General features: G+C 32.2%; 3 protein-coding genes and 2 pseudogenes across 5 annotated transcripts; 3 read left to right on the top strand and 2 right to left on the bottom strand.

Annotated features, from left to right (window-relative positions):
• Positions 1–29: 29 nt before the first annotated feature.
• On the top strand, positions 30–2,620 carry LOC120205893 (mastermind-like protein 3). Its single transcript, XM_039205661.1, has 8 exons — positions 30–42; positions 92–323; positions 403–526; positions 690–848; positions 929–1,122; positions 1,566–1,602; positions 1,768–1,826; positions 1,951–2,620. The coding sequence occupies exons 1-8, from the start codon at positions 30–32 to the stop codon at positions 2,405–2,407; spliced, it is 1,275 nt and encodes a 424-aa protein (XP_039061592.1). The 3' UTR covers positions 2,408–2,620.
• LOC120205892 lies at positions 2,562–4,949 on the bottom strand (annotated as a pseudogene).
• Positions 4,950–9,266: 4,317 nt separating this feature from the next.
• Positions 9,267–11,849, top strand: LOC120206077 ((3S,6E)-nerolidol synthase 1-like). 3 transcript variants are annotated; one of them, XM_039205826.1, is made up of 7 exons: positions 9,267–9,503; positions 9,587–9,851; positions 9,931–10,294; positions 10,372–10,590; positions 10,830–10,968; positions 11,042–11,290; positions 11,370–11,849. In XM_039205826.1, exons 1-7 carry the CDS (start codon positions 9,300–9,302, stop codon positions 11,682–11,684), a joined length of 1,755 nt encoding a protein of 584 aa, XP_039061757.1. In that variant the 5' UTR covers positions 9,267–9,299; the 3' UTR covers positions 11,685–11,849. The 3 variants fall into 3 exon arrangements, with proteins under 3 accessions (XP_039061757.1, XP_039061755.1, XP_039061754.1); XM_039205824.1 differs by having other exon boundaries at positions 9,584–9,851; XM_039205823.1 differs by having other exon boundaries at positions 9,575–9,851.
• A 3,286-nt stretch (positions 11,850–15,135) lies between these two features.
• Positions 15,136–15,890, bottom strand: LOC120205891. Its single transcript, XM_039205660.1, has 2 exons — positions 15,456–15,890; positions 15,136–15,188 (listed from the first exon to the last, which is right to left on the bottom strand). Exons 1-2 carry the CDS (start codon positions 15,871–15,873, stop codon positions 15,136–15,138), a joined length of 471 nt encoding a protein of 156 aa, XP_039061591.1. The 5' UTR covers positions 15,874–15,890.
• A 9,146-nt stretch (positions 15,891–25,036) lies between these two features.
• Positions 25,037–26,755, top strand: LOC120206073 (annotated as a pseudogene).
• The last annotated feature ends 1,039 nt before the right edge of the window (positions 26,756–27,794 follow it).

Genomic DNA, 27,794 nt, shown 5'->3' with positions numbered 1-27,794 from the left:
AGTTCATATTGGTCGTTATTTTGATGAGGATGAAAGGAAGCCGTTAGTTGGGGGTTCTGCCCCGCGTAGAACTATTACGATGAGAGTTTAGGGGTTCCAGCTAGTCGTCTGGAGCTGAAGCCAGAGTCTGGTCATGCTGGGAGGGTTTCAGGCCGACATGGCTCAGCTCCGGTAGCTCCATTGTCTAGTGGTTCGGGGAATCTCTACTCTAGTCGAGTTTCTGAGGCTGCTGCTGCTGGCATGAGTTCTCACAGTTCTGGGGGGAGTCATAGGCCTGCTGCTTCTGGTTATCCTAATGCATGGGCAGCTAGGAAGGGGTGGCAGTGAGTGTTGCTAATGCTGATAAAAGTGCTGTCTTGAAGTTGGCTCATGCTAGTGCTATTGACAAAGTTTCCTCTGTAGATGGCAGTCAAAGCAATCTGTTCTATATCAGAAAGATGTTGATGTTAGTAAACACTCGGAAACAGAAAATGGCTTGCATCCCCAGGGTAATGATGATAAGATATACGGCAGAATGAATGCTGTGGTGGGAGGGAGTTTTTTGATGTGACATTGGCAAGGCAAGTTGAAAGAGGACTGAACATTGAAGATGGAATTCATGGTAGTAGAAAGGCGTTACCAGACTATGAGAGGAACCGCACTCCTAACTATTTGGAAGTTAAAGAAAATAAATCAGTAATTTATGGTGAAGGAACTCAATCAACTCGTGCAGATGGCAAATTGGCAATTCCAAGTTGCAGTCATCGTTTTCAGTGCCGTCTGAAGCATCCGAGCGGCCCAAGTTGAAGTTACTTCCTCGCACCAAGCCATTGGATAATCTAGAATCACCTTTTATTGACGCTAGTCAGGTATTTGATGTTATGCCGTAGTATTGAATCTTGCGTTTACTTTTTGTTCTCTCCTATTTCTGATTATTTTCTTGTAATAGAGGCAGCAGCGACCAAGTGAATCTGTTATTGATCATGCCGGAATTGGCAATGATTCATATGGATATGTGAATACTTCAAAACCTGGTTCAGCTGGCAGTGAGAATGGGAACCAGACAGTGGATCGTCCTAAACTGAATTTAAAGCCTCGTTCACAGCCCAATGAACAATTGGAGGGTAACTTTGAGAAGGAAAGGTTAGTATGTGTGTAGATTTAAATTATATAACGATTAATTTAATGAGGGTGAGAGACAGAATTATTATGATATTTGAGTGACAAAAATGATGCATTAGAAAATTGACACCCAGTAATTTCTATGGGGAAAATTTGGAATTTAATAGTCTCATAGTGCTAAACAGGGATTTGAGTTTAGCCATTACATCATGATTGGGGCAATAATTTAACTGTGAATCATTGATTCACATTGCCATACACAACTAATCTATCATACTTAACTCGAATGATAGTTTCCTTTTGTCCATCATACTTGGCTACAATTCTTATATTTTCGTTGCATGTCCTATCAACATCTACAGTAATATCGGATGCATGAGGGTGTTTTGTTTTAGTTTATTTTTCTGGAAAAATGTCACTTTAAGGTTTATGGATATTTTATTTGCCAAGTGTTACTGATGCAGAAATGCATTGTTTGGTGGCGCTCGCCCACGAGAATTGGGGGTGAATCTCTCCTTGTCTTTGGATTGTTTCAATGTTTTTTTAATCACTATCTGTTTGATGTCAACATAATTTGATTTATTATTATAGCTTCACACTTGTCATTATTATTGTTAATGTGGTTTTCATCATAACAGCTGACGGTGTTGCTGTTCTGCTTCGCAGGTTCTGAAGGAGAAGGGAATTGATGACAGCAGCCATGAGCCAGGCCAACATCCTGATAGGTAATCATTTCTTGTTTTTCATACCTTTGTGCAACATTTTCCCCTTTTTGCTTATCGGGTTCGTTCACCAATTGACTTAAACTTAACGTACCATGTCTTCATTAATCGTTATTGTTATGCGAAGGGTCAAACATAATTTTCCCAGAAGTGAAAAAGTTGCTGAGCAACCAGCTGCATGCCATGGTGAAGGAGTTGGGAATCCTCCTGTTCAGAAAACTGGAAGAAAATCCGAGAGGAACCACAGTGTTCACAATGGAAGAGTTGATATGCAGAGGAGGAACTGGCTTAATGAAAATCGGCAGAATGAAAGGGAAACTGAAAGACAGCAGCAGCAGCAGCAGAAGAGGCAGCCGTCGCCTGAAACCTGGCGTAAGCCTGCCGAGCAGCCTAAACCTGTCTCTCCCGAAGGTGCTGGTATGCGCTATGGAAAAGCAGCATCAGCATTGGAGCTTGCTCAAGCGTTCTCCAATCAGAAAAAAGAGGATCGACATGGCGGGCAAAGGGTTCTTCCTGGCCATGCCCAAATGCCCTTTTCTCGGCTGATGGATCCAACTCCAAGGCCTCAAATAAATGGTTATTAAATTTTGAGAGGCTTATTGCCTTAACCGGAACACGTTGTGTTGCCGGTGACTGCCTAAATGATTTTAGGATGTCGGTTATTGTAGTTGTGCTGTATGACTCTCATGATTTCATGCAGTTGATCTGTTTTTGTTTTTTCAATTTTAAAACAAAATTTTAGAACAATTGGCACATCAACTCATTTGCAATGTCATCCTCCCTTGTCTTTTTCAAGTGATTCCCAATTTTTGCTAGTTTTATTGCAGTACTACATTCATCTTTGCTGCAACAACCAATGAGAAATGGGTAGTTTCCTCTTCTACAAAGGGATGGAATCAAAAGCAATGACATTGCATGATCTTTGGTAATGTGGTTTTGAGAACCATGCCCATCTCCATGTTGATAAATACAATGGGCTGTCCTCACCAGATTCAGTTAATTCCAATGACAGTCTGGGATAATGGGGAAACGGTAGCTCGGTGTGTATTCACCTTCTTCATGCCTCTCTCATTAGATTCTTTATATGTTCACGGGCAGCTTCCTCGGGGACTCCGTTTCCATGCATGTAGCATTTGATGGATTTCGCAACATCACCTCTCTTTAACTCGTCCTGAACTCGAAGCGAAATATGATCAGTTCATGGAATTCAAAGTTCATCTAATAAAAGCTGTTTGGACGGTTTCATACCGGTGAAGTTCCTAATCATCTTGAAGTCGAAAAATCACAGATGACCAATGTAATAACTCAGGGTAGCTTTGGAGGAATTCGAGTTCCTTCTTGTTTATCTTATTTGTTACAAATAGACTCGCTTGAGTTGCTACTAAAGGGCCTGTTATTGATATCCATGCATTCTCCATGTACTCTTCAAAACTTGGTGTGTATCTACTGTGGTACCATCTTGCCTCCAACATGTAGGATCTCAGTAAATCAACCCACTGACGCCATAGCCAGATCAGAGAAAGAGTTATGATAACCTGTCACAATGCCTTAAATCAGATGGAATTCATGAGAGATGATACATTACCGCCTTTTTAAGATTCCACACGTCATGACCTTGTTCTTTGAGGATGTCGTAAGCCATTTCGTTAACAGTGTTATAAAGTGCAAGGAAGCATATCTTCATATAGTCCGGGAGTTGTTTCATTGCCTTAATATCCCACCTGAAACATGAAGAAAAGTGACAAGAAATCAATTGATCCTCTCTTGGGAAAGTAACAAGGCATGTGCTGCAGATACCAGAACAATTTCCCGCCAACCTCTCGACGGCATCAGTGAAGAGCTGAAGTTCTTCCAATGTACCATAAACGTCGTAAATATCATCTATCACCGTGATTAGTGCAATGGCCTTTGTAAGTGTTTTCCTGCAGCGTCCGAACTCGGGCTTGAAAGCTATCCCTACTGCCCATAAGAAGGATTCCACCAACCTATTCCTGGCAAAGCTCAATTTCTCTCCAAGACCAGTGTTCTTCCACCACCTTTTGCAATAAAATTCAAGTACATGAAAACCGATTACTACATGTTTTATTATGTTTATATTATATATATGATTCATTTACCTTGACATATCCTTGAGTTCTTCTTGGTGCAGTGCTTGTAAAACGTTGAAGTCCAACTTTGCGAGCTCTAATACATTCGGGTTCGAGTCCGATCTTCTTTCGTATACATTGATGTACCATCTTGCTTCTAATCTCGGCGTTCTCCAGTGTAATGGTAGCTCCATGGCATGCCGGACTTGGAAGGCGAGAATAGGATCCGTGTCATCCTTCACATATCCGAGATTCTCAGAGGTAAAGTGCCAAGCTGCCTCCATTATGCTTTCTCCTTCGAAACAGTAGTATGAAGCTTCATACAAGCTCAGCATTGCCTTGATATCCTTAGATAGAGATGGCCTGAAACTTCCTATATCGTCCCGAAAACAGTCGAAAACTTCTGCAATCGAGCAAAACCAGTAGTTAAAAACACCCCAAACAAGAATTTCATTGTAAATTACGGAATCATTTGTACCCGGAGATGAATGATATCCGTATTCCCTGAGGAGCCTAAATTCCAAAGCTGCTGCATATAAATTCTCCTTCCTCATTTGATTGTCACTGTTCTGATATACGTTCCCTAACATGTTGTTAATCTCGTCATCAAAATGATATGCCACTCCAAGCTTCAGCAAGTTGTCGATCATCTCGAGTTGATCCAATAGCTGATCATGTTCCACAATATTGTCCAGAACCATCTTCACTTTTCCTTTCAGCACTTCAACTTGCTTTGCATACTCATGTCCCTGGAATCTTAAACGATCTAATTCACCGAGAACGACATATATAACTTAGTTAATGAAGACAATGATAATGATAACTATACCTTATAATCGCTGCTCAACAACTGCAGATCATCATCATTCCAAAGGCAAGGCTGGTAGTTCCCTGACCTCCTCCTACCGGTTGATGAACAGAAAATTTTTGAGTTAGCAACATATTTGACACTCCCTCTGCATCTTTGAGAGATTAATGGTGCAACCTTGGGTGTTTTACCTAAGAAAGATGGAGTTAACGAAAGAAGGGAGGAAGCCATTTAACGATTTAAAGCTCTTAATTGAGTAGAAAAATACTACATCAATGTTGTTATTTTACAAAGGAGATTAATCTGAACAGTAATATATATATAAAGAGTGTTAGAAATCAAACCTAACATTTTTTTTAAGTCGGCAATAAATTAATAAATTTTATATTATCAATATATATACATATGCACAAACTTTATAAAATATTTTTGAATCTGTAATACAAGAACTACGACCAGATTACAATCTAATTAGTTATTAATAATAGTAATTAGAGACATATTTTTAGTATTAATCACAATCTATCTTGTCGGCTATCCTATGTTGGGGAATGTTCCAAAAATCTTAGTATCAACCTTTACCAAAAAAATGGTGAATCCCTTGCAACAAATATTGTGCAATTGACCCTAAACCCAAGGACTTATCCAAAAGGCAAAAGGTACAAATACATGAATCGGTTCACAGATAATTTGAAGACGGCATTGGTGTCGTAAACTTCTGGGAACCGCACATCAAGAACACCTCCTTCCTTCTTTTACATGCAAACATGTGGTTGCACACATAATTTTATACTAAAACAAATAACTTACAAAATTTTAAAAAAAATAATTTCATAAAAGTTTAAAGCGAATGAAAATAAAATTTTAAGAGATAAGAAAATTTGAAAATTTTAAAGAAAGCAACCATCCCTTACAAAGGCGGATGTACTTACTCCCGTAGGTGCATACTTATTGTTTTAGATAAATTATTAAATATAATTCAATATATTAGGGGAAATAAAAGAAATTTTCATACTCATTTTATTTAAAAAAAGAATATTAATTTTTTTAATTCTGTTTTTAAATTACTAAATCCATTTTTGATCTCTTACATTTATATATATATATATATATATATTGCACTTTTAAATTTTAACAACTTTCATAAAATTTAAAAAATAATAATTTAAACAGAATCAATTAAATAAAATAACTTTAGTGACTGATTAAGTATTTATTTAGAAAAATTCTACGACGTTCGACGAGCGTTGACGAGTACGGTATACGATGAGTACCATTAAGTTAAATTATAAAATCTTTAAATCATAAAGTACTAAATGTATAATTATAAATTAGTTAAAAATCTAAATGTAATTTAATTAAAACAAAATATTTATAAAAATTAGTTTTTAGGATAAACTATCCATTGACCACCTAACTATTTACCTTTTTTTACTTTAACCATCAATTTTTCAATTTTATCAATCGAGTCACCTAACTATTTAAATCTTGTCAATCAAGCCACATGCCGTTAAATATTAACGGATGAGATGATGTGGCAGTTAATAAAATTTTTATAATTACACATTTAGTCCTCATTACTTACACATTATTAATGTGATCCGAATTTTTAATTAATTAGATGGTGAAATGTGTAAATTATGTGATTTGATGTTTTTTCTTAATATTTTTTAAATTTAATAAATTTTTTATCCAATCAAAAGATGTCATATGTCACCAATTGAGGAGAGGAAGCAAAAACGCCCTAACCATTGGGCTGCACCATTCAAATAACAAACCTATCACGACATAATATATATAGTTAATGGCAATAAAAAATGGAAAAAGACCTAATAAGAACTCCAACATGGAATAGTTGAATAATACGATAATATGATATATATACTCAAATATTATAACTGATTAATATGTGAATGTATTTTATTTATAATTTAAATCATTTTAATGAAAAATAAAAATGATTTTAATATATAATAATTGAAATACAACGAAGAGCTTCGTTAACTTAGAATTTCCCTTATAATTGAAGACTTATCGTAACAAGCATTTTAACTTATGCGTTGACTTGTTTATATCCCTGTTAGAGTAAGAATTATATATTTGTAGAGGAAACTTGATTTTATTGAATTAGTCTATTTTAGTTGTTAAATAAGATTAGAATCCAATTGACGTTATAATATTTTAAAATATAAGATATGATACATTTCAGTTCAATAAAATTAGAATAATGAAGATAATTTATTATTTTAAAATATGTAAAATGATACATTTCAATTATAACATAATAAATTCACTTTTATTTTATTTTTTCATTAAATGTGATTTAAAATATAAATAAAACATATTCATTTATTAATCAATTATAATATTTGTTTATATATATTTTATATTTTCATACTATTTAGTTATTTCATGTTTGAGTCTTTATAAGGTCATTTATTACCATTAACTATATTATAAATTATATAAATTATGTTTTGTACGCTAGACAACACACAGTGACACATGTCACCATCAAAATGAAGATTAAATTTATTGAATCAAATAAAAGTTAGGACCAAATTAATAGAATGCGTAAGTAATGAGGACTAAATGTATAATTATACAAATTTTATTTATTGTCACATCATCTTCTCCGTTAATATTTAATGACATGTGGCTTGATTGACAATATTTAAATAGTTAGGTGACTCGATTGACAAAATTAAAAAATCGGTGGTTAAAGTAAAAAGGGTAAATAGCTAGGTGATCAATGATATAGTTTACCCTAAAAACTAATGTTTTATAAATATTATATTTTAATTAAATTACATTTAGATTTTTAACTAATTTTAATTATATATTTAGTATTTTATGATTTAAAGTTTTATAATTTAATTTAATAGTGATCATCGTTTACCCTACTCATCAACACTTACCGAGCGTGACAGCATCAACCACTTATTTAATTGACACATTATTGTTATGAATTATATAAAGAAAAAAAACATAAGACATGTGATGGATATAAAGACTTTTAAGTCAATTTGTATTTGTATAAACTTTAAGTTTATCTAAATTATAATGGTTTGTCTGTACTTTTTTCATCTAGATTTTTTTTTATATAAAATATGTGTGTTCATTTTATTTCTTTTATTTAATTTATAATTTTATATTCTTATCTTGTCTAATTTCATAATAAATACTCATTAAAAAATAATTTAAATATTTTAAAATAATAAATTTCAAATCTTCAAAATAAAATAAAAATCTATTTATTGTGCTTTGACTTGGCATATGAGTTGTTTTAATAATAATAGAGTGCTTTGTGGGTCAATACTGTCTGTTGCCAAAAAATATTTGAAATCCATAGTACTTCTTCCTTCCCAAAAAAAAAAAAAACTTTTTATACATTAGGAGAAAGTGGTAAACCCATAAGCAAGGTGAAAACAATTGAATTATATAAAAATATATTTTAAAATTAAATGGTAATATTTCTTTTAAACAAAGGTGGTAATTTTTTTTATTTAAATGGTTATTTTGAATGAAAGGAATAGTTTGATCTAATTAGTTAAATAGATAAATACATTGATAAAAATTATGATTTATATATAAGAAAACTTAGGGTAAACTACAATGGTAATCACTAAATTTGTAAGGTGATTTTATTTTTATCATCGAACTTAATTTTTTTTATTAAACTCATTATTGTTAAGAAAAAAATTATTTTGATCATTGAATTGTGAAATCATTAACGATAATTGTTTGTAGTATACCCACAAATCAAGAACAATTGAATCTACATGTTCACATATAATTTTCCTTAATAAATTAATTATGAACAAAAATCCTCTACTCCATGTTTGTGCCCCTGTGCCTGCCTCCTGTATATTTTTTTGACACATCTTTCAATTGATCCCTCATTCATTCATGTTGTTTAATTTATTTAAATTTCAGTTTATAATTTTATATTTGTTCAACCTAATCCTTAAAAATATATTTTTTTTATCAAAATTACTCATAATTATTTCGTTTTTTAATTTACTCCAAATCTTATACAATTGCAAAGAACAATTCGACGTTCATGAAAGGCAGAAAATAATTAATCCAAAAATGATTTGACCTGAAGTTGTAAGATTAAACCTGAATATATCTGTCAATGATGTGACTCAATCTGAATGAGATTTGACCTGAAGTCCATCCCAACTTGATATATAATTAATTTGGACCCTAATTGTTCTCACCTGAACTAATATCATTTTAAATTAAAATTAATTAGAACTGAACTCGTATTAAATCTAATTTCAAATCAATTTGAAAATGACATTAACTGATTTGACTCAATTTCGACCTGATGTGAGTTAAACTATTAAATTGACTTGACATAATTCGTATCTAATTTGATTTAATCTAATATGATCCAACTTAAACCTAAACGATTATCTAATTTCACGTATATAAAAGTAGCTTCCGAAATACAAGTCCTGCACGTTTATATCATGTTTATAGTTCATCAGATAATCTTATATAAGTACAGGCCTTTGCCTTTTCATTTAGCATGAACAAAACCTCACAAATTAGCAACAATCCAACGTTGTTCCAATGGCTTTAGTTTCAACACTTTCTTTCTCGCCCCCGAATTCTCCCATTATCATGAACAAAACCCCACGAATTATCCACAATTCCAGCGTTGTCCCTCCTTCATCGTCGCCTAGGATACCTAGATGCATCGTTGTTCCAGATCACAGTTTGGCCCCTACACCCTCACAATACTTCGACCGCACATATGGACATCCCATTATCACTGTGAGTTCGTTTTTTTTTTCATATTTCTTCTTATTATTATTGTTACGGTGATGACGCGACATTAACAATAGTTTGGACAGCAGGATGAGTTTAGGGTTGAGCATGCAAACAAATTGGAGACGTTCAAGCGTATATTTGGAGAGGTTAGTGAAGACCCATTACAAGGTCTGGCCATGACCGATGCTATCCAACGACTAGGAATCGACCACCATTTCCAGCATGAGATTGAACAAGTTCTGCAAAGGCAGTATATGCTATCAGGCGATAACTATGTTCATAACTGCGACCTTCACGAGGTTTCCCTTCGGTTTCGATTGCTCAGACAAGGAGGCTACTTTCTCCCTGCAGGTGTGAAAATTGGACCATTTTTTTTCTTCCTGTTTTTATTTAATGGACTGATAATGGAAATGGTTTTGCTATAAGACAGGAGTGTTCAACAGGTTCAAAGACAAGGAAGGAAGTTTCAGACATGAACTCTGCATGGACATCAAGGGATTGATCGAATTGTACGAAGCTTCACAACTTGAAATTGAAGGAGAAGATGTTCTTGATGAAGCAAGAGAATTTAGTTTCAAGAACCTGAGTAAATGGCAAGATTCAAAGGGGGGCCATATTTCTAATACACTGGACCAACCTATTCATAAAAGCCTGCCGAGATTGAAAGCCAGAAACTTGCTAACCAGTGATTTACAAGCCACAAATGGATGGTTAAACATCCTCCAAGATGTAGCCAAAATGGATTTCAATCTAGTTCAGTCCTTGCATCAGAGAGAAATAGCTCACGTTTCCGAGTAAGATTCACAATTCATCAAAGATTTAAATTACACAAAAGAATCCCAAACTCACTCCTTTTCTTTCATGTGTTTAGTTGGTGGAAGCAGCTGGGTTTAGCAAAGGAATTGGGGTTTGCAAGGGACCAACCAATGAAATGGTACATTTGGTCCATCACTTGCCTCACTGATCCAACTTTGTCTGAACAAAGGATTGATCTCACAAAGGCCATTTCTTTAATCTATGTAATAGATGATGTTTTTGATGTTTATGGGACACTTGATGAACTCACTCTCTTCGTGCAAGCTGTGGAGAGGTAATACAATGTGGACCACCCATTATCAAATAAATATCTCTTCCTTTTCCTTTTCCTTTTCCGTGCTCCATCACAAGTTAGATTCTTCAAGTGTGTCTCACGAGTTCATTCAAATCCAGATATTCATAAGATATTTATTCATACTTAGAACAAAAAACAGAAGAATATTTGATTCAAAAATGAAAGTGTAATAGTTTTCCTAAAACGGAAGAAGTAAAGGATAAGATTAATTAATGCAGGTGGGATTGTGGAGCAAGTGATGGGCTGCCGGATTACATGAAACTATGCTTCAAAGCTCTTGATGATATCACCAATGAAATTAGCCAAAAGGTGCACGAGGAATATGGTCGCAACCCTATCGACTCATTAAGGAAGGCGGTACGTCTTTTTTTATAATCATTGATGTTCGATTCGTTGGTGAACAGGAACTGATGTGTGTTGATTATTGCAGTGGAAAACTTTGTTCAGAGCATTTTTGGTAGAAGCAAGATGGTTTGGTTCAGGGAAGTTCCCAAAGGCTAGGGAGTATTTGGAGAATGGAATCATTAGCTCCGGTGTACATATAGTTTTGGTTCACATCTTCTTCCTCCTTGGGCTCGGCTCGACTGATCAAAATGTCGAGATAATCGACAACAATCCATCCATCATCTCCACCACTGCAGCAATCCTTCGACTCTGGGATGATTTAGGAAGTGCTAAAGTATACATTCTTTAACGTAAAGTTATGTGATTCACTGCCCGTGCATCAAATATAAATCTTACTATATTATCGATTGTAGGATGAGAACCAAAACGGACACGACGGATCCTACGTCGATTGCTACATGAAAGAACACCAAGACATCGAGATCGAAAGCGCGAGGCAACATGTTATCGATATGATTTCGGATGCATGGAAAGCCCTCAACCAAGAATGCCTTTCCCGGGAATCGTTTTCCATGACTTTCTGCAAGGCTTCCTTGAATATTGCAAGGATGGTTCCGTTGATGTATAGTTACGACGAAAAGCAACGCCTTCCGAGCTTGGACGAGTACATTAAGTCCCTACTCTATCAAAGTGTACCCATGAAAACTCTTTTCCCAACAAAAATTTAAACAAAAATCAACAGTTCCAAAATTAGAGGATTTCATGAGTACAACGTGATGAGTTTCTCCGGTTGTTCTATATGATGAAAGTTAATTATGTTCTTGAACTACTATATGATCAATCAGCTGTTCTGTACGCATGCCTGATAAAGTATTGTATTCTAAAATAATCACCTCCAGAATTCCTTGATAATATCATTGTCTTGTTTCAAACCAACATCTAACGTGTGCACCCAAATTTTTTTTTTTTTGAACCTTAAATTTTACAAAACTTAATGGTACACATCTACGTGGACAAATGTATATAGTGGTATAATGTTATTTTAGGTTATTTTTAAGTTAGATATTAGTAAAATAATGTCTTTCGTGGACTCTGTCATTTCTTTTTAAGGGGAAAAAAAGATATGGACAGCACTGTCGCCAACTTTTTTAAACAACAGATAATAATTGGAAGACGATACACACTAAAACTTTTAGTTCAAGTTAAAAAAAATAGTGTACATTTTCTCAAAGATATTTAAGAAATTAAACGGCTCTTTAACGGAACGTTATGTGGTGTCTAATATTTCTTCTTCCGTCAATCTCCCTCTTCACCTTTAAACTTTAAAGCAGGTGTTTTCCATTTATAACAGAAACGACAAATGGATACGGATTGAACAGTCGCTTCTGTCGATTGTTTGATGTACTCTCTTTTATGACAACATTTTTCAGCAACCTAATGTCAATCAAATGGATACTGAAGTACTAAATTGCGATAGTGATCATAGTTGTGGTTGTGGTATTACGATAGCGATTGCGGGTGTTACAGATATTACAACGTGTTTTATTTTTTAAAAGTAATTTTATTTTTATGTTACAGACGCAATTCACGCTACGATGCCTCCATAATTTAATTTTATGGCTGAAGGTAATCTTGAGACACGCGTTCGTTGCAAAGTAGTGGGTGACATTTGTTGAACCCTACATATATAATTCCCATGTGTTTTACGCAAACAGCCAAATTTGTGTACTAGTACATAGTTGGGCATTTGTTTTTGCCGAAATTTCAAGGATAGAGCGTGACTGATGCGATTGAGATAGAGGAGCAGAAGAGAGAACAGTAGGAATTTCTCACAAATTATATAAATGTTGAGAATTGAATATAAATTTGGAGCACTCAGTTGATTAGATTTTAAAATTCAAAATTTTCAAATAAAAATAAATATTTGATTTAAACTTTGAGGTCAAATTTTATATGTGTGAAATTATCTTTTAATTTTTCTTTTATATGTTTAATAATAAATATTTATATCTAAATCAAAATAAATAATTTTAAAAAAAAAAATGTAATTCTTTTGAAACATTTTATAACACGTTTCGTGTCCTCAACACTCCATCATTGCTTGGATGACAATACAGACCAAAGACTAGTGAGTTAAATAGGGAATGATTGTGGACGATAAATATTCCATCACAAATAGAGGAAAGAAACACGGCATCATATGTTTTTCACGCATGAATTCTCTAATCAACCATGAAAAGAATTTTAAATCTTCGTATAGTTTAAATATATTTTTTATATTTCTTATTGAGGATATAATTTCGTATTTTATAAAATTTTGTAATTTTACGTCTTTTATGTTTTTAATATAATTTCTTAAATTTATACTCTCTAATATAAAATCATGCATATATCTTTAACTATATCCAAACTCAAAATCAAAGCATCGATCATGCTGATTTTACTAAGAAAATGCTACTGTTAACGTTTATCATCGTCATCAGTTGTTTGATCGTTCTCTTTGTTTAATTTTTTATGGTTGAGTTTGATGTCACTTCGACTGATCAATGTAACGCTTATTTATTATCTTATTGGTCTTCCTTGCTTTTGACACTCATATTGGATTTGGATACTTTGTTTGCATCCAAAGATAGTTTTCTCACGATGTTCAACTCCGATTTGTGATTGTCAGTGATCTTTTAATAGTTTGATCTCTCACTCTGGTTAATTTGTCGATATAGTCATATCTTTTCGTAGCTATATTTTATTTGAATTTTTTGTATGAGCTTTTAACATTTTTCTTGTATAATCTCAAATGATTAGTTTAATATAATTTTTTAAATTTGTACTCTCTAATATAAAATGATGTGTATATCTTTAACTATATCCAAACTCAAAATCGAAGCATCGATCATGCTGATTTTACTAAGAAAATGCTAATGTTAACGTTTATCATCATCGTCATTAATCACTATTGATAAAAGTTGTCTCTAATCCAATTTTGTAAAACCCTAACAACGCTTGCCCTAGTTTCCTTTTCAAATTTGCGTCGCTTGACATTTTTCATCTTTATTAGTCGGTGACAACACTAGTTTTAGTGTTGGTCGTCGACCGCCCACATTTCTTATTTTAATTTACTTTCTTATATAATAATTTTATTTTCTCCTTGTTTGTTTGCTTTTTAATAATTATGTCTTTATGACATATTTTCTATGTTTTTTGGTACATTTGTGGGCTTTTTTATCAGTTGTTATATCGTTCTCTTTGTTTAATTTTTTTTGGTTGAATTTGATTTCACTTCGACTGATCAATATAACACTTATTTATTATCCTATTGGTATTCTCTGCTTTTGACACTTATATTGGATTTGGATGCTTTGTTTGCATCCAAAGATAGTTTTCTGACGACGTTCAACTCCGATTTGTGATTGTCAGTGATCTTTTAATAGTTTGATCTCCTACTGTGGTTAATTTGTCGATATAGTCAGATCTTTTCGTACCTATATTTTATTCGAATTTTTTGAATGAGCTCTGAACATTTTCCTTGTATGATCTCAAATGGCTAGTTTCTTGTGTCAATGGTTATAGGAAATGTCCTAATTATATATTTAGTTTACGCTTAAAACTATAAAATTTTATTATAATTTTAATAGAACTAACCAATTCTATTTGCCCCTTATCTATGTTATTGGCTTTATTTAACTATATGTATAGAGATAAATTTGCATATAAGGGCAGGTGATAAGTAAAATAAGACAACCCCAAACTGAGATCCAACTTATTCATAGGGTTATCTGCTAAACTTGTCCACTATGAAGCCCAAAATTAGATGGAACAAGCATAGGCTACTTGCACAAGTGGTGGCCGAACAATCATCTAAGATTTTAAATTAATCAATAAACTTTGAGCTAAGAAAATAAAATCATTCCTTAATTCTAATTTTAATTAATGTGATAATATTTTTTATTAAAAAAAGTTTATTAAAGAAACCAAAGATTTACAGAACTAGCTAGAACATAGTTCTATGCAATTGAGAAGAAAAGAAGAAGATACAATTTCAAAATGTAGGGTCTAGTAGAGATTTTGTCACTTGATTGCTGCTTTCCTTATTTTTACATTATATTTACAAACATGACCTCTAGAAATCCTATTTCGTAAGAGAACAAGGAAACAAAATCTCTTTTTTAAGCAATGAAATCTTCACTTCTGGAAATCAAATTTCTCCTTCCTACCCAACTTCTCTGCCATAATTTCTGCATTTAATAGCATTGAAGACACTTAATTTCACAAAATTATGGGAAATAATTTAAAGAAAATAATCAATAATTCATCTATGTTAATGAGAAACAATACAAAATTAAAGTGAATTGTAATGGCTTTCAGAAAGTGTAGCGAAAAAGTGCATTTACGTTGTTTTGTTTACTGATTCTGTTTAGGAGTCGGATGTGGCTGGATTCCGAATTTAACCGTACCTACCGGAGGTTATGTACCGAAAATATAAGGAATAGAGAGATGATTACCTTGAGGCATGCACGAAGGAGGAACTTCAAAGAGAGAAATAGAGAGTTGCTTATGAGCAACACCAATGTCAAACAAGATAATCCCAGGAGAAGGATCATTAACAATGATGCATTTAACCGGCAACCACAAAAACAACTCTTCCTGAGTCAGTCCTTCGAGCCCCACCAGCCCTCCGTAACTAAGGTTGGCTCTCACCACACGATCAAAGTACACTCTCCCATCGAACTCCGCCATGCACGAACTTTCCAACCGCACTTCAAGTCGACCGTCACGGTCGAGTTGATACGACTTAACATTGTCCGGGAAAATACCGGCAGGCAGGCCTCGACTCCGAAGGAGATCCTGTATCGGGGTGGTGGCTGTCAAAGGAAGAAGAAGTAAAAGAGCCATGAATACGAAACCGATTTTCGTAGACATTGTACTAAGAGAGGTTTGGATGAAAGTGATAGAAGGAGAAGCTGAGTTTTTGTTTGAGGGTTTTGAGTGTGATTATACAATTAATAGTAATCGAGCCAAGTCTATGATTGGAAATGAAAAAGGGTCTTGAAGGAGTGCATAATTTATTGGCATACCGTTAACTGATTTATCTATATATATTTGGAGGCTGATTAGGTTATAAAAATTAGGAAGTTAAGTATTGATGCTATTTTCAGTCAATTATTGACTCTAATATACATTATCGTTTGGAATTATAATATTCAATTGGTGACACATTCTTAATTATTTTTTAACCATTTGTTCTGTATAAAACACTTTACTGTTTTATATATAATATCATAAAACGTTAATATTCTAAATTGATATATTAATTTATATAAAAAAATCTATAGTATAAATATTAATTTATTAAAATTTATAAATATATATATATCTTTTATAAATATTGATTGATTTGAATATATACAAACACAATACATATATACCAATTAGCAATATCAAATAAATGACACAGGAGTTACAACTTTATCCTCCCCCAATGTATTTTTTAAGACAATTTCTATCTAGAAGAGTGGAAATAGAAAAGGAAACTTTAATAAGTATTAAACTCACAACTTCATAAAAAAATGTCAATTCAGAGTTTTTTTTTTATCGATATTCGATTTAAATTGACTAATCTGGCTCAGGTACTGAAGAGATAAAGACGACTCTCTCAATCCAGTCTACTCCGTTCGTAAACGTCAGGATTCAAACCTCTAACATTGCTTGAAGAATCTATTGCATCTCCAAATTCATTAATCACTTTACATGTATTGGACGCATTATAGGCTTAATTTTATCAATACCCCACATAAAAGTATTCCAAAGGACCAATCCATGAAAATGCAGAATATGGAATTTTAAAGCGCTCTCATCGCCTCCTCCTTGTCCTCTTCAATGTCATACGCTATAATTTTGCTTTATTTTAATTTAAATAATACTTTATTAGAATTCATTAAATGATTTTAGTAGTTAAATGGAGTGTTATTTTCCCATAAAATCCTGAGTTCGAGTAATTATATCCGTAAAATATGTATTATTAATAGTTAAAAAAAATTTCTTCAATAGATATTATCCTATAATCGTATTTGACCATTCAAAAAAACTGATCTTCGATGCACTTTTTCTCAATACCAAGAAATCGCAGACTTCTTCAACCTTCCCCTACAAGAATGGATACCTCTAAATCTCGGCTCCAACACCCTCCTTGTAGGTACTTCAATACCTTGGAAACTCATGCTTTCTTTTCTTCTTTAGCAGTTTTGGAAGCGACGCAATTCAACGATTTTCTCCAACCTCGCTCCCTCCATCAACGTAATCACTAGTCTAGGTGAGACGTGGACTACTCATTATGGCATATCTACTCCCTCTCGTATGCGCCACTCGCTGCCAAACCAACCCAACGAAGTGAGATGGCAGCCAGCCCCCACTACATGGATCACGATTAACTCTGATGAAACAGTCCATCCTCGTAACTCCCTTTGTATGGTTAGAGGTCTCATTCGTAATCTCGACGGTGATTGGTTATTTGGCTTCCACAAATATCTTGGGATTTCACAACCTCTCCACGCAGAACTTTGTAGGATGATCGTAGAGAAAATCATAAGAAAAACGAAGATCATCCCCGTGAAACTTTTTCAAGTACTTTTTCCACTTTAAATCAATATTTATATATTTATAGGTTTAAATGAAAAAATGTTAAGTTTTCCCAATATTTACTTATAAGTTTTTCGTTAAATTTTATTTGTCATTAATGATATGATATTTTGTGGTTTATGGACAAAGTATAAGACTCACGTACCAACGATACAATTATTCTAAATTAAATTTATGATGATTATTTATTTTCTATCAATCTATCAAATTAAGTTAGTGTAATCGATTAACCAACTAACTTGATTTAAAAAAGGACAAAAATATACTTTATTTATGTAACATCCTCTATCTAATTTGAAAACTTAATCGAGCATAGATTTCACTAGGGTTGTTCATTCGGTTAATTCGGTGGCCGACCGAATCGAATTAATCGAACTTTTTTTTTTCTTTAACCTTTAACCGAACCGAACTTTTTTTCGAAAATATTAACCGAACCGAATTAAATATTTTTTAATTAAAAAAAACAGTTTCTAATTAATTTAAATAATATATAATTATAAAATAAAAATTTTATAATTTTTTTAATTAATTAATATTGATTTAGGTTTAAAAGTTATTGGATCTTAAATTATTAATTGGGTTTTAAATGGTTTGGGCTGAGCCCATATGTTATATATAATAAATATAATATTTTTTTAATTAAAAAATAGTTTACAATTAATTTAAATAATATATAATTATAAAATAAAAAATTTATATAATTTTTTAATTAATTAATATTTATTTAGGTTTAAAAATTATTAGATCTTAAATTATTAATTGAGTTTTAAATGGTTTGGACCGAGTCCATATGTTATATATAATATATTTAACATTTAAAATTTAATTTCGGTTAATTCGGTTAATTAACCGATTTCGAACCGAATTAACCGTTAACCGAATTCTAAAAATTTTCTCAACCGTTAACCGACCGAACTAATTCGGTAGCCGACCGAATTAACCGAACTAATTCGGTTCGGTCGGTTAACCGAATTAATTCGAAAATTTGAACAACCCTAGATTTCACATTTAGATGGTAAGACGATTTCAAGTCTAATCAAAATTGATTAATACATTTAGCAATCTTAGCAAGAATCAAACAAGGATACAATAACCATTAAGCATGACTTTCACCATTTTATAGTAAAGATATTGATCCTAATACAAGAGTATCGATATCCTTGACCTTGTATTAATAGTATATTATAATATCGATATTGCTAATCATCATCTTATTATTATTTTTATTTTGATTATCGAACTATTACTAATCGATAACTTGATTAAAAACATTTTAAGAGTTTAGTAATCTAATAAATAAAATTTCTAGTTTAATGGTCGAAATAAAATCGTCTCGATAATTTACCCTAAACTTTTTCATAATTAGAGAAAGTTGGATTTAAACATAGATATTAGGAATGTCAATGCCACTTAATCACTAACTAGACAAAAGAAAAAGGAAATAATATTAAAAACCAACTCAACCAATCTTTATAAGAGAATAAAATCTAAACTAGGAATACTTAATCTGCAATTTGCATTGACAAATATTAGTACTAGTACTGTATATCTTTGCTTACCAAGGATTAGGTTCATTTACATCATAACAAACACACTGTTGAAACAAATCAACAAAGGGCCTAACTACTAGATCCGTCAATGACAACAACGTAGTAGTCTCACAAAGTTGAATTAATTAAGTATAAATCATTTGACCAAATGCGTTTAATTCCTCATTGATACATTAACAATATATAGTTATATATATCAGTAATAAATCAGATATTAACTTAATAATTATACATCATCAATCCATCGAATATTCAAAGATTTATTTTACATAAACAAAAAAATGGGAATCCAGACCCTTGTATCATTAAATATATCTTGATTGTTTGTCGTTAGTTTGGCTTAGGCTAACTGAAGTGAATTAGTTCATAATTTGTCTAGAGATTGTCTTATAGGTTATTACAATACTATCTGACTTTTGTTAATACATCCAATGAGTATACATATGGTCAATTCACGGTTTGTGTCCCTCTTCTATGTTCAGATTTGGGATTTAATTCCTATACTTTAATTTAAAGTAATTCAATCACTTTATTTTATAATATCATTAGTTATTTTAAATAAATATTAACTATTCATATGATTTATTTAAATGATGTCAACCAAACAACCTGTCATTAATATTTGACTGATGAATTGACATTACAGTTAAGGAAATTGACATAATTACACATTTAAGAATAAGAATGGCGTTGAGGGGGAAAACCTGGGACTTGGAGGAGGGATTGGGTGCGGCCTATACATTTGTGATGTAGACTACAACATTATGTATATATGATATTGCAATTTATACCATAAATGTATGATTTCACCTAATGTTTAAGGTGCGCCCAATCTTCCCTTTAAGGGCTTAGATTTGATTCCTCTTAACACAATTCTTCTTCAACTTATTTTTCCTCTAATCATAAATAGTTAAGTGATTTGATTGATAACATTAAAATAACAGTGATCAAATTAGAATTCCCATAATTAAGCGGTTACGGGTGTAGTTTACCCTAATTAATAGAAGGACTAAATCTTAAATTTGAGTATAATAGGACCAAAGTTATAATTTGACCATATATATGATGCACCTAATCTTACAGGGAACAGTTTAACCTTCTCCTTTGAGAGTCATTTGGAAGGTTGTTTTTGGAGGAAAGCCATATGTTGACCCTTAATTGAAAGGACTTAATCTGGTTTTTTAATCCTGTTTTTGCTGTTGTTAATTGACTCTAATCTCACACCGTCAACATAGACAAAGTGTAGTAGAAGTAGAGTGAAATTTGACTAGGTAGCGAGTAGGGTAATAATTAATTGAAAATGTGAACCGGCCAAGTTAGATGAGACAAACGAGAAAGCATGGGGCAATGGAATTCTTTGTGTAGGAATAATTATTAGAGTACAAGAAAGAATGAGTATGAGTAGGTCCAACACATCCCTCAAACTCCATTTGATGAATTAGATTGAAATTGACCCATCTGCCAATTGTTTCTCTCAAATGTAATGATGATCATGATGCCAAGTTGTGGGGGCTTTCATAAAGTTTCATAAATTCAGAGAATGTCAAAAGTTAAGCCCTTCCCCCCACCCCACTCAAACAAGTAAAGATGTGTGAACACTACCATTTGTTAAAAAAATATGATGGGGTCTTTGTATAATTGGAAAACTTATTCACATTCTCTTTATTTTAAGGGAATTATAAATTTAAAATGGGACTTCAAATTAAATTCAATCAGAATTTATTAGACTAGTATGATTTGATTCCAAGAGTTTATAATATAAAATATTAATAAGGGTAAACTATATGGTTGGTCAATTTCGTTTAAGTTTTCTATAATTTTTTTCATTGAATTCGAAAATTATAATATTTAATCACTTTCATTTTTATTTCGTTAAAATATAGTCATGTTCATTTTTATTTAATTAAGATGTCGTCATTTACCTTATCGACTTTTAAATGTTTAGTCACTGAAATTTTGATTATTGTTAGTGAGAAATTAAATAAAAGTAACAACATCTTAATTAAATAGAAATGAAAGTGATTAAATATTATATTTTTGAATTTAGTGAGGAAAAATATACAAAACTAAAATGAAAATGAATAATCTTGTAATTTACTCATTAAATAAAATAGGTATATGTGAGAAAAAAAATGAAAAGTTTAGAATGAAGTTGATTAATAGTAAAAAAAAGTTAGTTTGAATATATTTATTTTTATATAAGTTTCATTTTTATTTAGATTCTTATTTGTATAAATAGATATGAACAATAAGACATGCACGTGAGATGAGATTTAACGTAATTAGATCTTATCTACCTCTACAGGCGATATGAACAATAATTCACTATAAACGTAGAGAACACGAAGAACACACGTGCATGATATCACATGTATCTCAAAACCCGATGTATCCCAAAAACTCTCAATATTCCTCTGGAACATAAACTCCAAAAGTTATTGAGATCCCAAAAAGGATTGCGTATCTCCAACATAATTCTCTCTCACATAATTCTAAATGTTAAGACATAATCTCTATTTATAGAACCAAATATTTTGTCACCAATAATTCTTGCCTAAAATAAATATTTATTTTATTAAATAAACTCAATTACCAAGTAATATTCAACCACTAGAATTATACTAAAATCCAACTTAATTATCAATTATAGTTTGAGTCAAAATATAACGAACCTGAATTACATTTAGTTGCATATCCTCTTGTAATTTATTTTTCAACATAGTGAAACTTCTTTTCTCTATCTGTGGTTTTTCTTTTTTGAGTTTTCTACGGAAATCAAAGTGTCTTATTTTTATTATTTTTATTTTGTTTCTTTTACTTTATAATTATGTCCATTCTCTGTTATCATACTTCTCTATCACACATTTGATACATCAAATTTTGAATAATATCTCAGTTGGTATAAAAGGATGAAGCATTAAAATTTTCAGTAAAAGTTAAAGTCTAAATTATGTTATTGTAAATAGAGAATTTAACTCTTGTTATACGATTCTGTAAAATTTGATCGAAATTAATTAATCAATAGATTATATATTATTAATGATGTTATTTAAAAAGAAAATTAAATAACAATATGACAAAAAGGTTAAAATATCAATGGAAAAGAGATGAACTACTTCCACACATGAACACCTTGCAGAAACCTAATGAAATATGAAACCAGTAAAAAGTATGGTAAAAAAGGTTAAAATATCGATGGAAAAGAGATGAACTATATCCGCACATAAACACCTTGCAGAAACCTAATAAAATATGAGACCAATAAAAAGAAAATGTTCAGTTGTAGGGTCATGTGAGCATGTATGGGTGACAAGAAGTGACTCTTGTTTCACTCCATGTCCTAAATCAATCTTTAAGAGAATCGAAGAGGACCCCAAATGAGCATTAGAATGGTTTCAAATTATTATTACACAACAAAATTTTTAGGTGTCATCTCATTTCATAAGCTATTCTCAGAGCGTATAATTTAACTACTACTATCATACATTAATCTAACTATGTTAAAACACGAGAAAGCATGCTTTAAGAATTTGTTAAGTGACTAACCCCACAGATATATATATAATGTAAAATATTACCAATAAGTGAAGGGTGGCTTTTGTTGTTGTGGTGCGTCTTTCACCGACTTTGGGGTTAGACCAAACACCCAAAAGAACCACTGCCACACGTTGAAATCACAAAAAGTATGCACCCTTTTGATTTTTGGGGTTTTGAAATTTTGGAACTCAACTCTCCCACAAACCCTTAACCTCTTGTAGGTCAACTCATGTCCTTATCTCTATTCTGTTTGTTTATATTTCTATCGTGTTTTGCTTTTTACCCCCTTTGATTTGCTTTATTTATAGGCACTTTGACACGTGTTTTGTGCCCTCCTCCGGGTGCCCAACGTGGTTCCCGTAGGGTTACTTTACCTAGGCCGCAATGCCATCTCGACTAATATATACAAATATATTTGTCCTTTATCCCTGCCATCTCTTACACCTCATCATTCCCTCACTATTACGTCATTATAATATGATCAAATCATACACAAAATTTTATATATATAAAATTTTAGATGTGAATAAACTCCAAAAAATTTTATTCATGAATATATTATATAATAGCAAAGAACCCAACTCAAAGGAGGCAATAGAAAGAGACATCTACGGTGTATAAAGGTAGAACCTCCTACTTACCCGCTGACCGTCTGCCTCGTACTTTGACTCTGGAAGCGCCAAACACGGTCCCACCTGTCCCATGGCACGCGCTATTGCCGCGTGGGCCCTACGTTGACTCATTTTCTTCTGGCCTTTGATCGCATATTATCTTACCTCAATATTAGGCCGCAATCCATATAAAATATATTAATCTATGAAAAAGAATTATTTTTATTATAAGTTTATATATTGTTATAAAATAATTTTTACTTAATAATTATTATTGGATATTTTATTTTTTATAGGGAGAGGAATATAAATTGTTTCAAATTGAACCTAAGACCTAATATTAATCAAAACTAAAATTATATCCTTTAAGTATTTATTTTTTAAATTCATTAAATTATATAAAGAATGAATAATATTAATTCAAATGAAAAATAACTAAAATATTAAATGGAAATTATAATAAGATTAAATAAATGATAAAAGTACGAGTTATTATAAAATTTGGATGTATATTTAAAATCTCATACGTATCGAAATTGACCAAAATTCATTGGTTGCAAGATTATTCATGAATTATGACTTTGGAGTATCAAAGTCAAGCATATTAGAAGTGTAATTATTATTTTTTGAATCAAATTAGATCTCATGGATCATACCTAACTTTTTTTAAAAGAAAAGAAAAGAAACATACGAGTTTCGTTAAAAACTACCTCATAACTTAATCGAGTTAGGGTTCATGGTGGACAATGAATTTGATTTTTTTTAAGATTTCACTTTACTAAAAAAGAATTGACTTTAAGGCGTTGACTTATCGTGTTTTTAAAAATTTACAAGTCTTCTTAATATGAAAAAGATCATATATTAGGAGTCATTTTAGTTGTTAAACCAATTCCACTTTTGCTTCTTCTATTTTGTTGCTTTAAAGCAATAAAAATGATTTTATATGCAAAGATAATATTATGAAGAATTAAAATAGAATAACTAAATTCTTATTTTTAATAGGATAAATTGTATTAGACATCATTGAATTATATAGTTTTTTGGTTAATAATCTTTTAAATATTATAAAACAATCATTAAATTTTTTAAATGATTATGAAATAGTCCATAAAATTACAAAATAGTTCCTAAACTTATAGTATTATAAAGTGATCCTTAAACTTAACAAAGTTTATTACTACTATTTTAATATTGGAAGGGACTATTATATTACCATTTATAACATTTAATGATCATTTTATAACATTTAAAAGATCGTTGATTATTTCTATATAATTTATAGACCCTTGGTGTACTTTACCCTTTTATAAAGAAAGGGTGAATTCACAATTAAAGCAAAAGACAAGACTATTAATTTGTTAAAAAAGGTAAACTACTTCACTTGTCATTTAACTATGAGGTATATTATATTTAGATCATTGAATCATAAATTTTATCGATCATATCACTTGATCAAATTACATATTTGATTTTTATTATTTATAAATTCTTTTAACTTAATCTTAATTTTAATTTGATAAATTTAATCAACACTGTATCATTATAGAGAAAATAAATGAAAAAAAAAGTAGGAGGAACAAATTAAGTTTATTTCCTTTAATTAAGATAATAATGAAAAGAATACGATTCAAAGTGCTTTCTCTCCCATTTGTCCAATCATCTCTTGAAATGTAAACCAACTTCTGGTAATTTCCATTTGTCCATATATATATATTACAATCTCTACCACACAAATAATTCCATTATATATATAACGTTTGAACTCTCAAGCAACAAGCTCCCACCCAAGCCAAGAAATAGAACAAATAAAAAAATCCGGCCATGGCAGAAGAATTTCATGCAGGGATTTGTGGAGAAACATGGTGGAATCCGACGAAACCCATGTTCACAGGTTGTAATTCTCCGCTGTTTGGTGATATCGGAAGCTTCGGATGGGGCCCCGATATGGTGGATATGAAGGCAAGGTCCAACGATTCTGATCATAATGGTGGCAGCAGTATTTTGATTGATTCCACCTTACAGATGATGGGATTCGGCCTTTCATCGTCCACAACATCAGACTGGAACCATTCTTCCTTGTAAGTAATTAATTTGATGTTCTGTGATGATTAAATATGAACCTGTTGTGGTTGAAGTTGTTGAGTACATGTCCTTGTAGTTTCATCATCTTCTTAACTTCTTTGCTTGCAGTCGGAGTAATGGGAGAACCGAGTGTTTTGATTCGATTCCGCAAGAAGATACCGGTTCAAGGTTGAGTTCCGGTGAAGATTGTCAGGGGTTATCAGCTTGTTTTTCAATAGGTTCAGCCTCATCTGACTGCCGTCGATGTTGTTACAAACTTTGTTCGAAGCCGATCCACAACAAGTACCCCAACAACTATCACTTTTCAACGACCAGTCAATCAATTATATGCCTTCCACCGCCACTTACGGTGATGCTCCTTCCATAAGCCCAGCATTGACAAAGCAGCAGCACCCTGCAGGTAGTTTGCAGTTCTCCAACAACACAGCCTTGTGGAACGCCTCCGCGACTACAGCATGCGTAAACGACGTTGAACCCGGCTTTTCGCTCTCGCCGTTTGAAGAGAAACCGAATTGCCCCGGCCCTACAACGAAGGTAAATTAATAAAATTAATTTGACGAGGCATATAAAAACTTACAATTCTTATTGTTCATGCATTGGAATTGGTTTTTATAGACAAATGTCGAAGAAGTTCGAAAAAACTCGAGTTCAGTGATGAAGAAAGGAAGTAGTACTGAAGCTCCATCGAAAAGGCCGAGACTTGAAACTCCATCGCCATTACCAACTTTTAAGGTAGCATCCTGCATAAATTTGACCAACTTTTAAGCTGGTGCATCAATTTACTGTATTTTTTTATGATCAGGTTAGGAAAGAGAAGCTAGGGGACCGAATCACTGCCCTCCAGCAATTGGTTTCACCTTTCGGAAAGGTAAATATTTGGAATTTTCTTCTACCTAATTGAAATCCTTACTTTGGGTTAATCTGTACGTTTTTTGTTGTTTCGCAGACTGATACTGCATCAGTTCTACATGAAGCCATTGAATACATCAAGTTCCTCCATGATCAAGTCAATGTATGTTCCTCTACCAGTCTACCTACTTCCATACAACAAGTTCAAAATTTGGACCGAAATAATGTTTCTTTTACGCGATTTCAGGTATTAAGTACTCCATATATGAAACAAGCAGCAGCTTCCATACAACAACTGGTATTAATAAACACCAATTAGTACTATTACAATTAATAATGAAATAAGTTGTCTTATTCGGACCAAATTGAACTTTCTCTTGTCGTGCAGAACACTGATAAGTTGAAAGATGAAGGGTCGAAACAAGACCTACGAAGCCGAGGGCTGTGTTTAGTGCCGGTGTCGAGCACATTTCCAGTTGCCACTGAGACCCCAGTTGATTTCTGGACACCGACGTTTGGTGCAACTTTCAGGTAGACCTGCTAAATGGAGCTGTACAACAACTCCTACAGTAGTAATAGATTATCTAAAAAGAGAGCTACAAGAAAACAAAAGAGAAAGGGGCAAGTGCCGCTCCAAAGATGATCAGCTGCTACAAAGCAGGAATGACAATGAAGGGCTAGCAAATGATTAGGAACCCAACCCTTGAAAAAAAAAGAAAAAAAAAAGATAACCATAGGTTTTCTTTGTCTTTCTCATTAATCCAAGTTTTTTTACATGTTAATTATAGTTTGGAGGTGATTAGCAATGGGAACAAGTGCTAAATTCAGCGAAAATCAACATGAATTTCAACTTTTTAATATTAAATTCTATGTATTGTTGTTGTTTGTTGACATTAGAAGCTGAAGTTAGCAGAAGTGGGGGCTAAAAGAGCCTCTTTTGTTCCTGTCGGCTACATGTTTATGTAGTCACCCCTTTAAATTAAAAGGAATATTATTGTTATTTATTGAATTATTAAGGATCAAATTTATAATTTTATGATTTTTTTTTCATGATTAAAATGGGGTAAGTACATACTAATATATGTTTAAAGATAATTCTCAACCTTTTGAAATTGAAGACTCGTATTTTGACATTTCTTGTGTTTGAACCCGAAACTTTTAGAAATACAACAATTCATTCACCACCAAAACTACGGGGGTTTGTGCATTAATTTTTCAATCACACTCGTGCATGAACGTCAATATCTTATATATTTAATATCAAGATAACACTCGAGTTACATCAAACTCATCTAGAAATTCTACAAGATAATAAAATTTTCGATCACACTTTATATACGTAGGAGGCTCACTAAGACTCAACTATTTACTTCTTTCAATCTATATGAATCTTTACCATTGATCAGATCACTTTAAAATCTATTTTTCCCTTGTGCTTTCAACAGCACCTATATCTAATCACAAGATATAATGCAAGTTTATTAAGTAATGCCAAAGAGAAAAATAATGATAAATATCAGAGAGAACATATTAAAGAGCTTAATATATCAAGAATCCAAGGAAGCTTAATGTTGAA

The sequence above is a fragment of the Hibiscus syriacus genome, unplaced genomic scaffold (genome assembly GCF_006381635.1).
Source record: "Hibiscus syriacus cultivar Baekdansim isolate YM2019G1 unplaced genomic scaffold, ASM638163v2 tig00013285_pilon, whole genome shotgun sequence".
Taxonomy (NCBI): Eukaryota; Viridiplantae; Streptophyta; class Magnoliopsida; order Malvales; family Malvaceae; genus Hibiscus; species Hibiscus syriacus.
Note: the sequence above shows the minus strand (reverse complement) of the source record. Positions and strands in the feature narration are given on the sequence as shown.

Bases quoted from the DNA above. Each gene is read 5' to 3' on its own strand.
- LOC120205893 (XM_039205661.1), top strand. The intron at 1,603-1,767 runs GGGGTGAATCTC...TCTGCTTCGCAG, and splicing joins GCGCTCGCCCACGAGAATTG to GTTCTGAAGGAGAAGGGAAT. The intron at 1,827-1,950 runs GTAATCATTTCT...TGTTATGCGAAG, and splicing joins CCAGGCCAACATCCTGATAG to GGTCAAACATAATTTTCCCA.
- LOC120206077 (XM_039205823.1), top strand. From the start codon at position 9,300: ATGGCTTTAGTTTCAACACTTTCTTTCTCGCCCCCGAATTCTCCCATT. The intron at 10,591-10,829 runs GTAATACAATGT...TAATTAATGCAG, and splicing joins TTCGTGCAAGCTGTGGAGAG to GTGGGATTGTGGAGCAAGTG. The intron at 11,291-11,369 runs GTATACATTCTT...TATCGATTGTAG, and splicing joins ATGATTTAGGAAGTGCTAAA to GATGAGAACCAAAACGGACA.
- LOC120205891 (XM_039205660.1), bottom strand. From the start codon at position 15,873: ATGTCTACGAAAATCGGTTTCGTATTCATGGCTCTTTTACTTCTTCTT. The intron at 15,189-15,455 runs GTAATCATCTCT...TATTAAATGCAG, and splicing joins TCCTTCGTGCATGCCTCAAG to AAATTATGGCAGAGAAGTTG.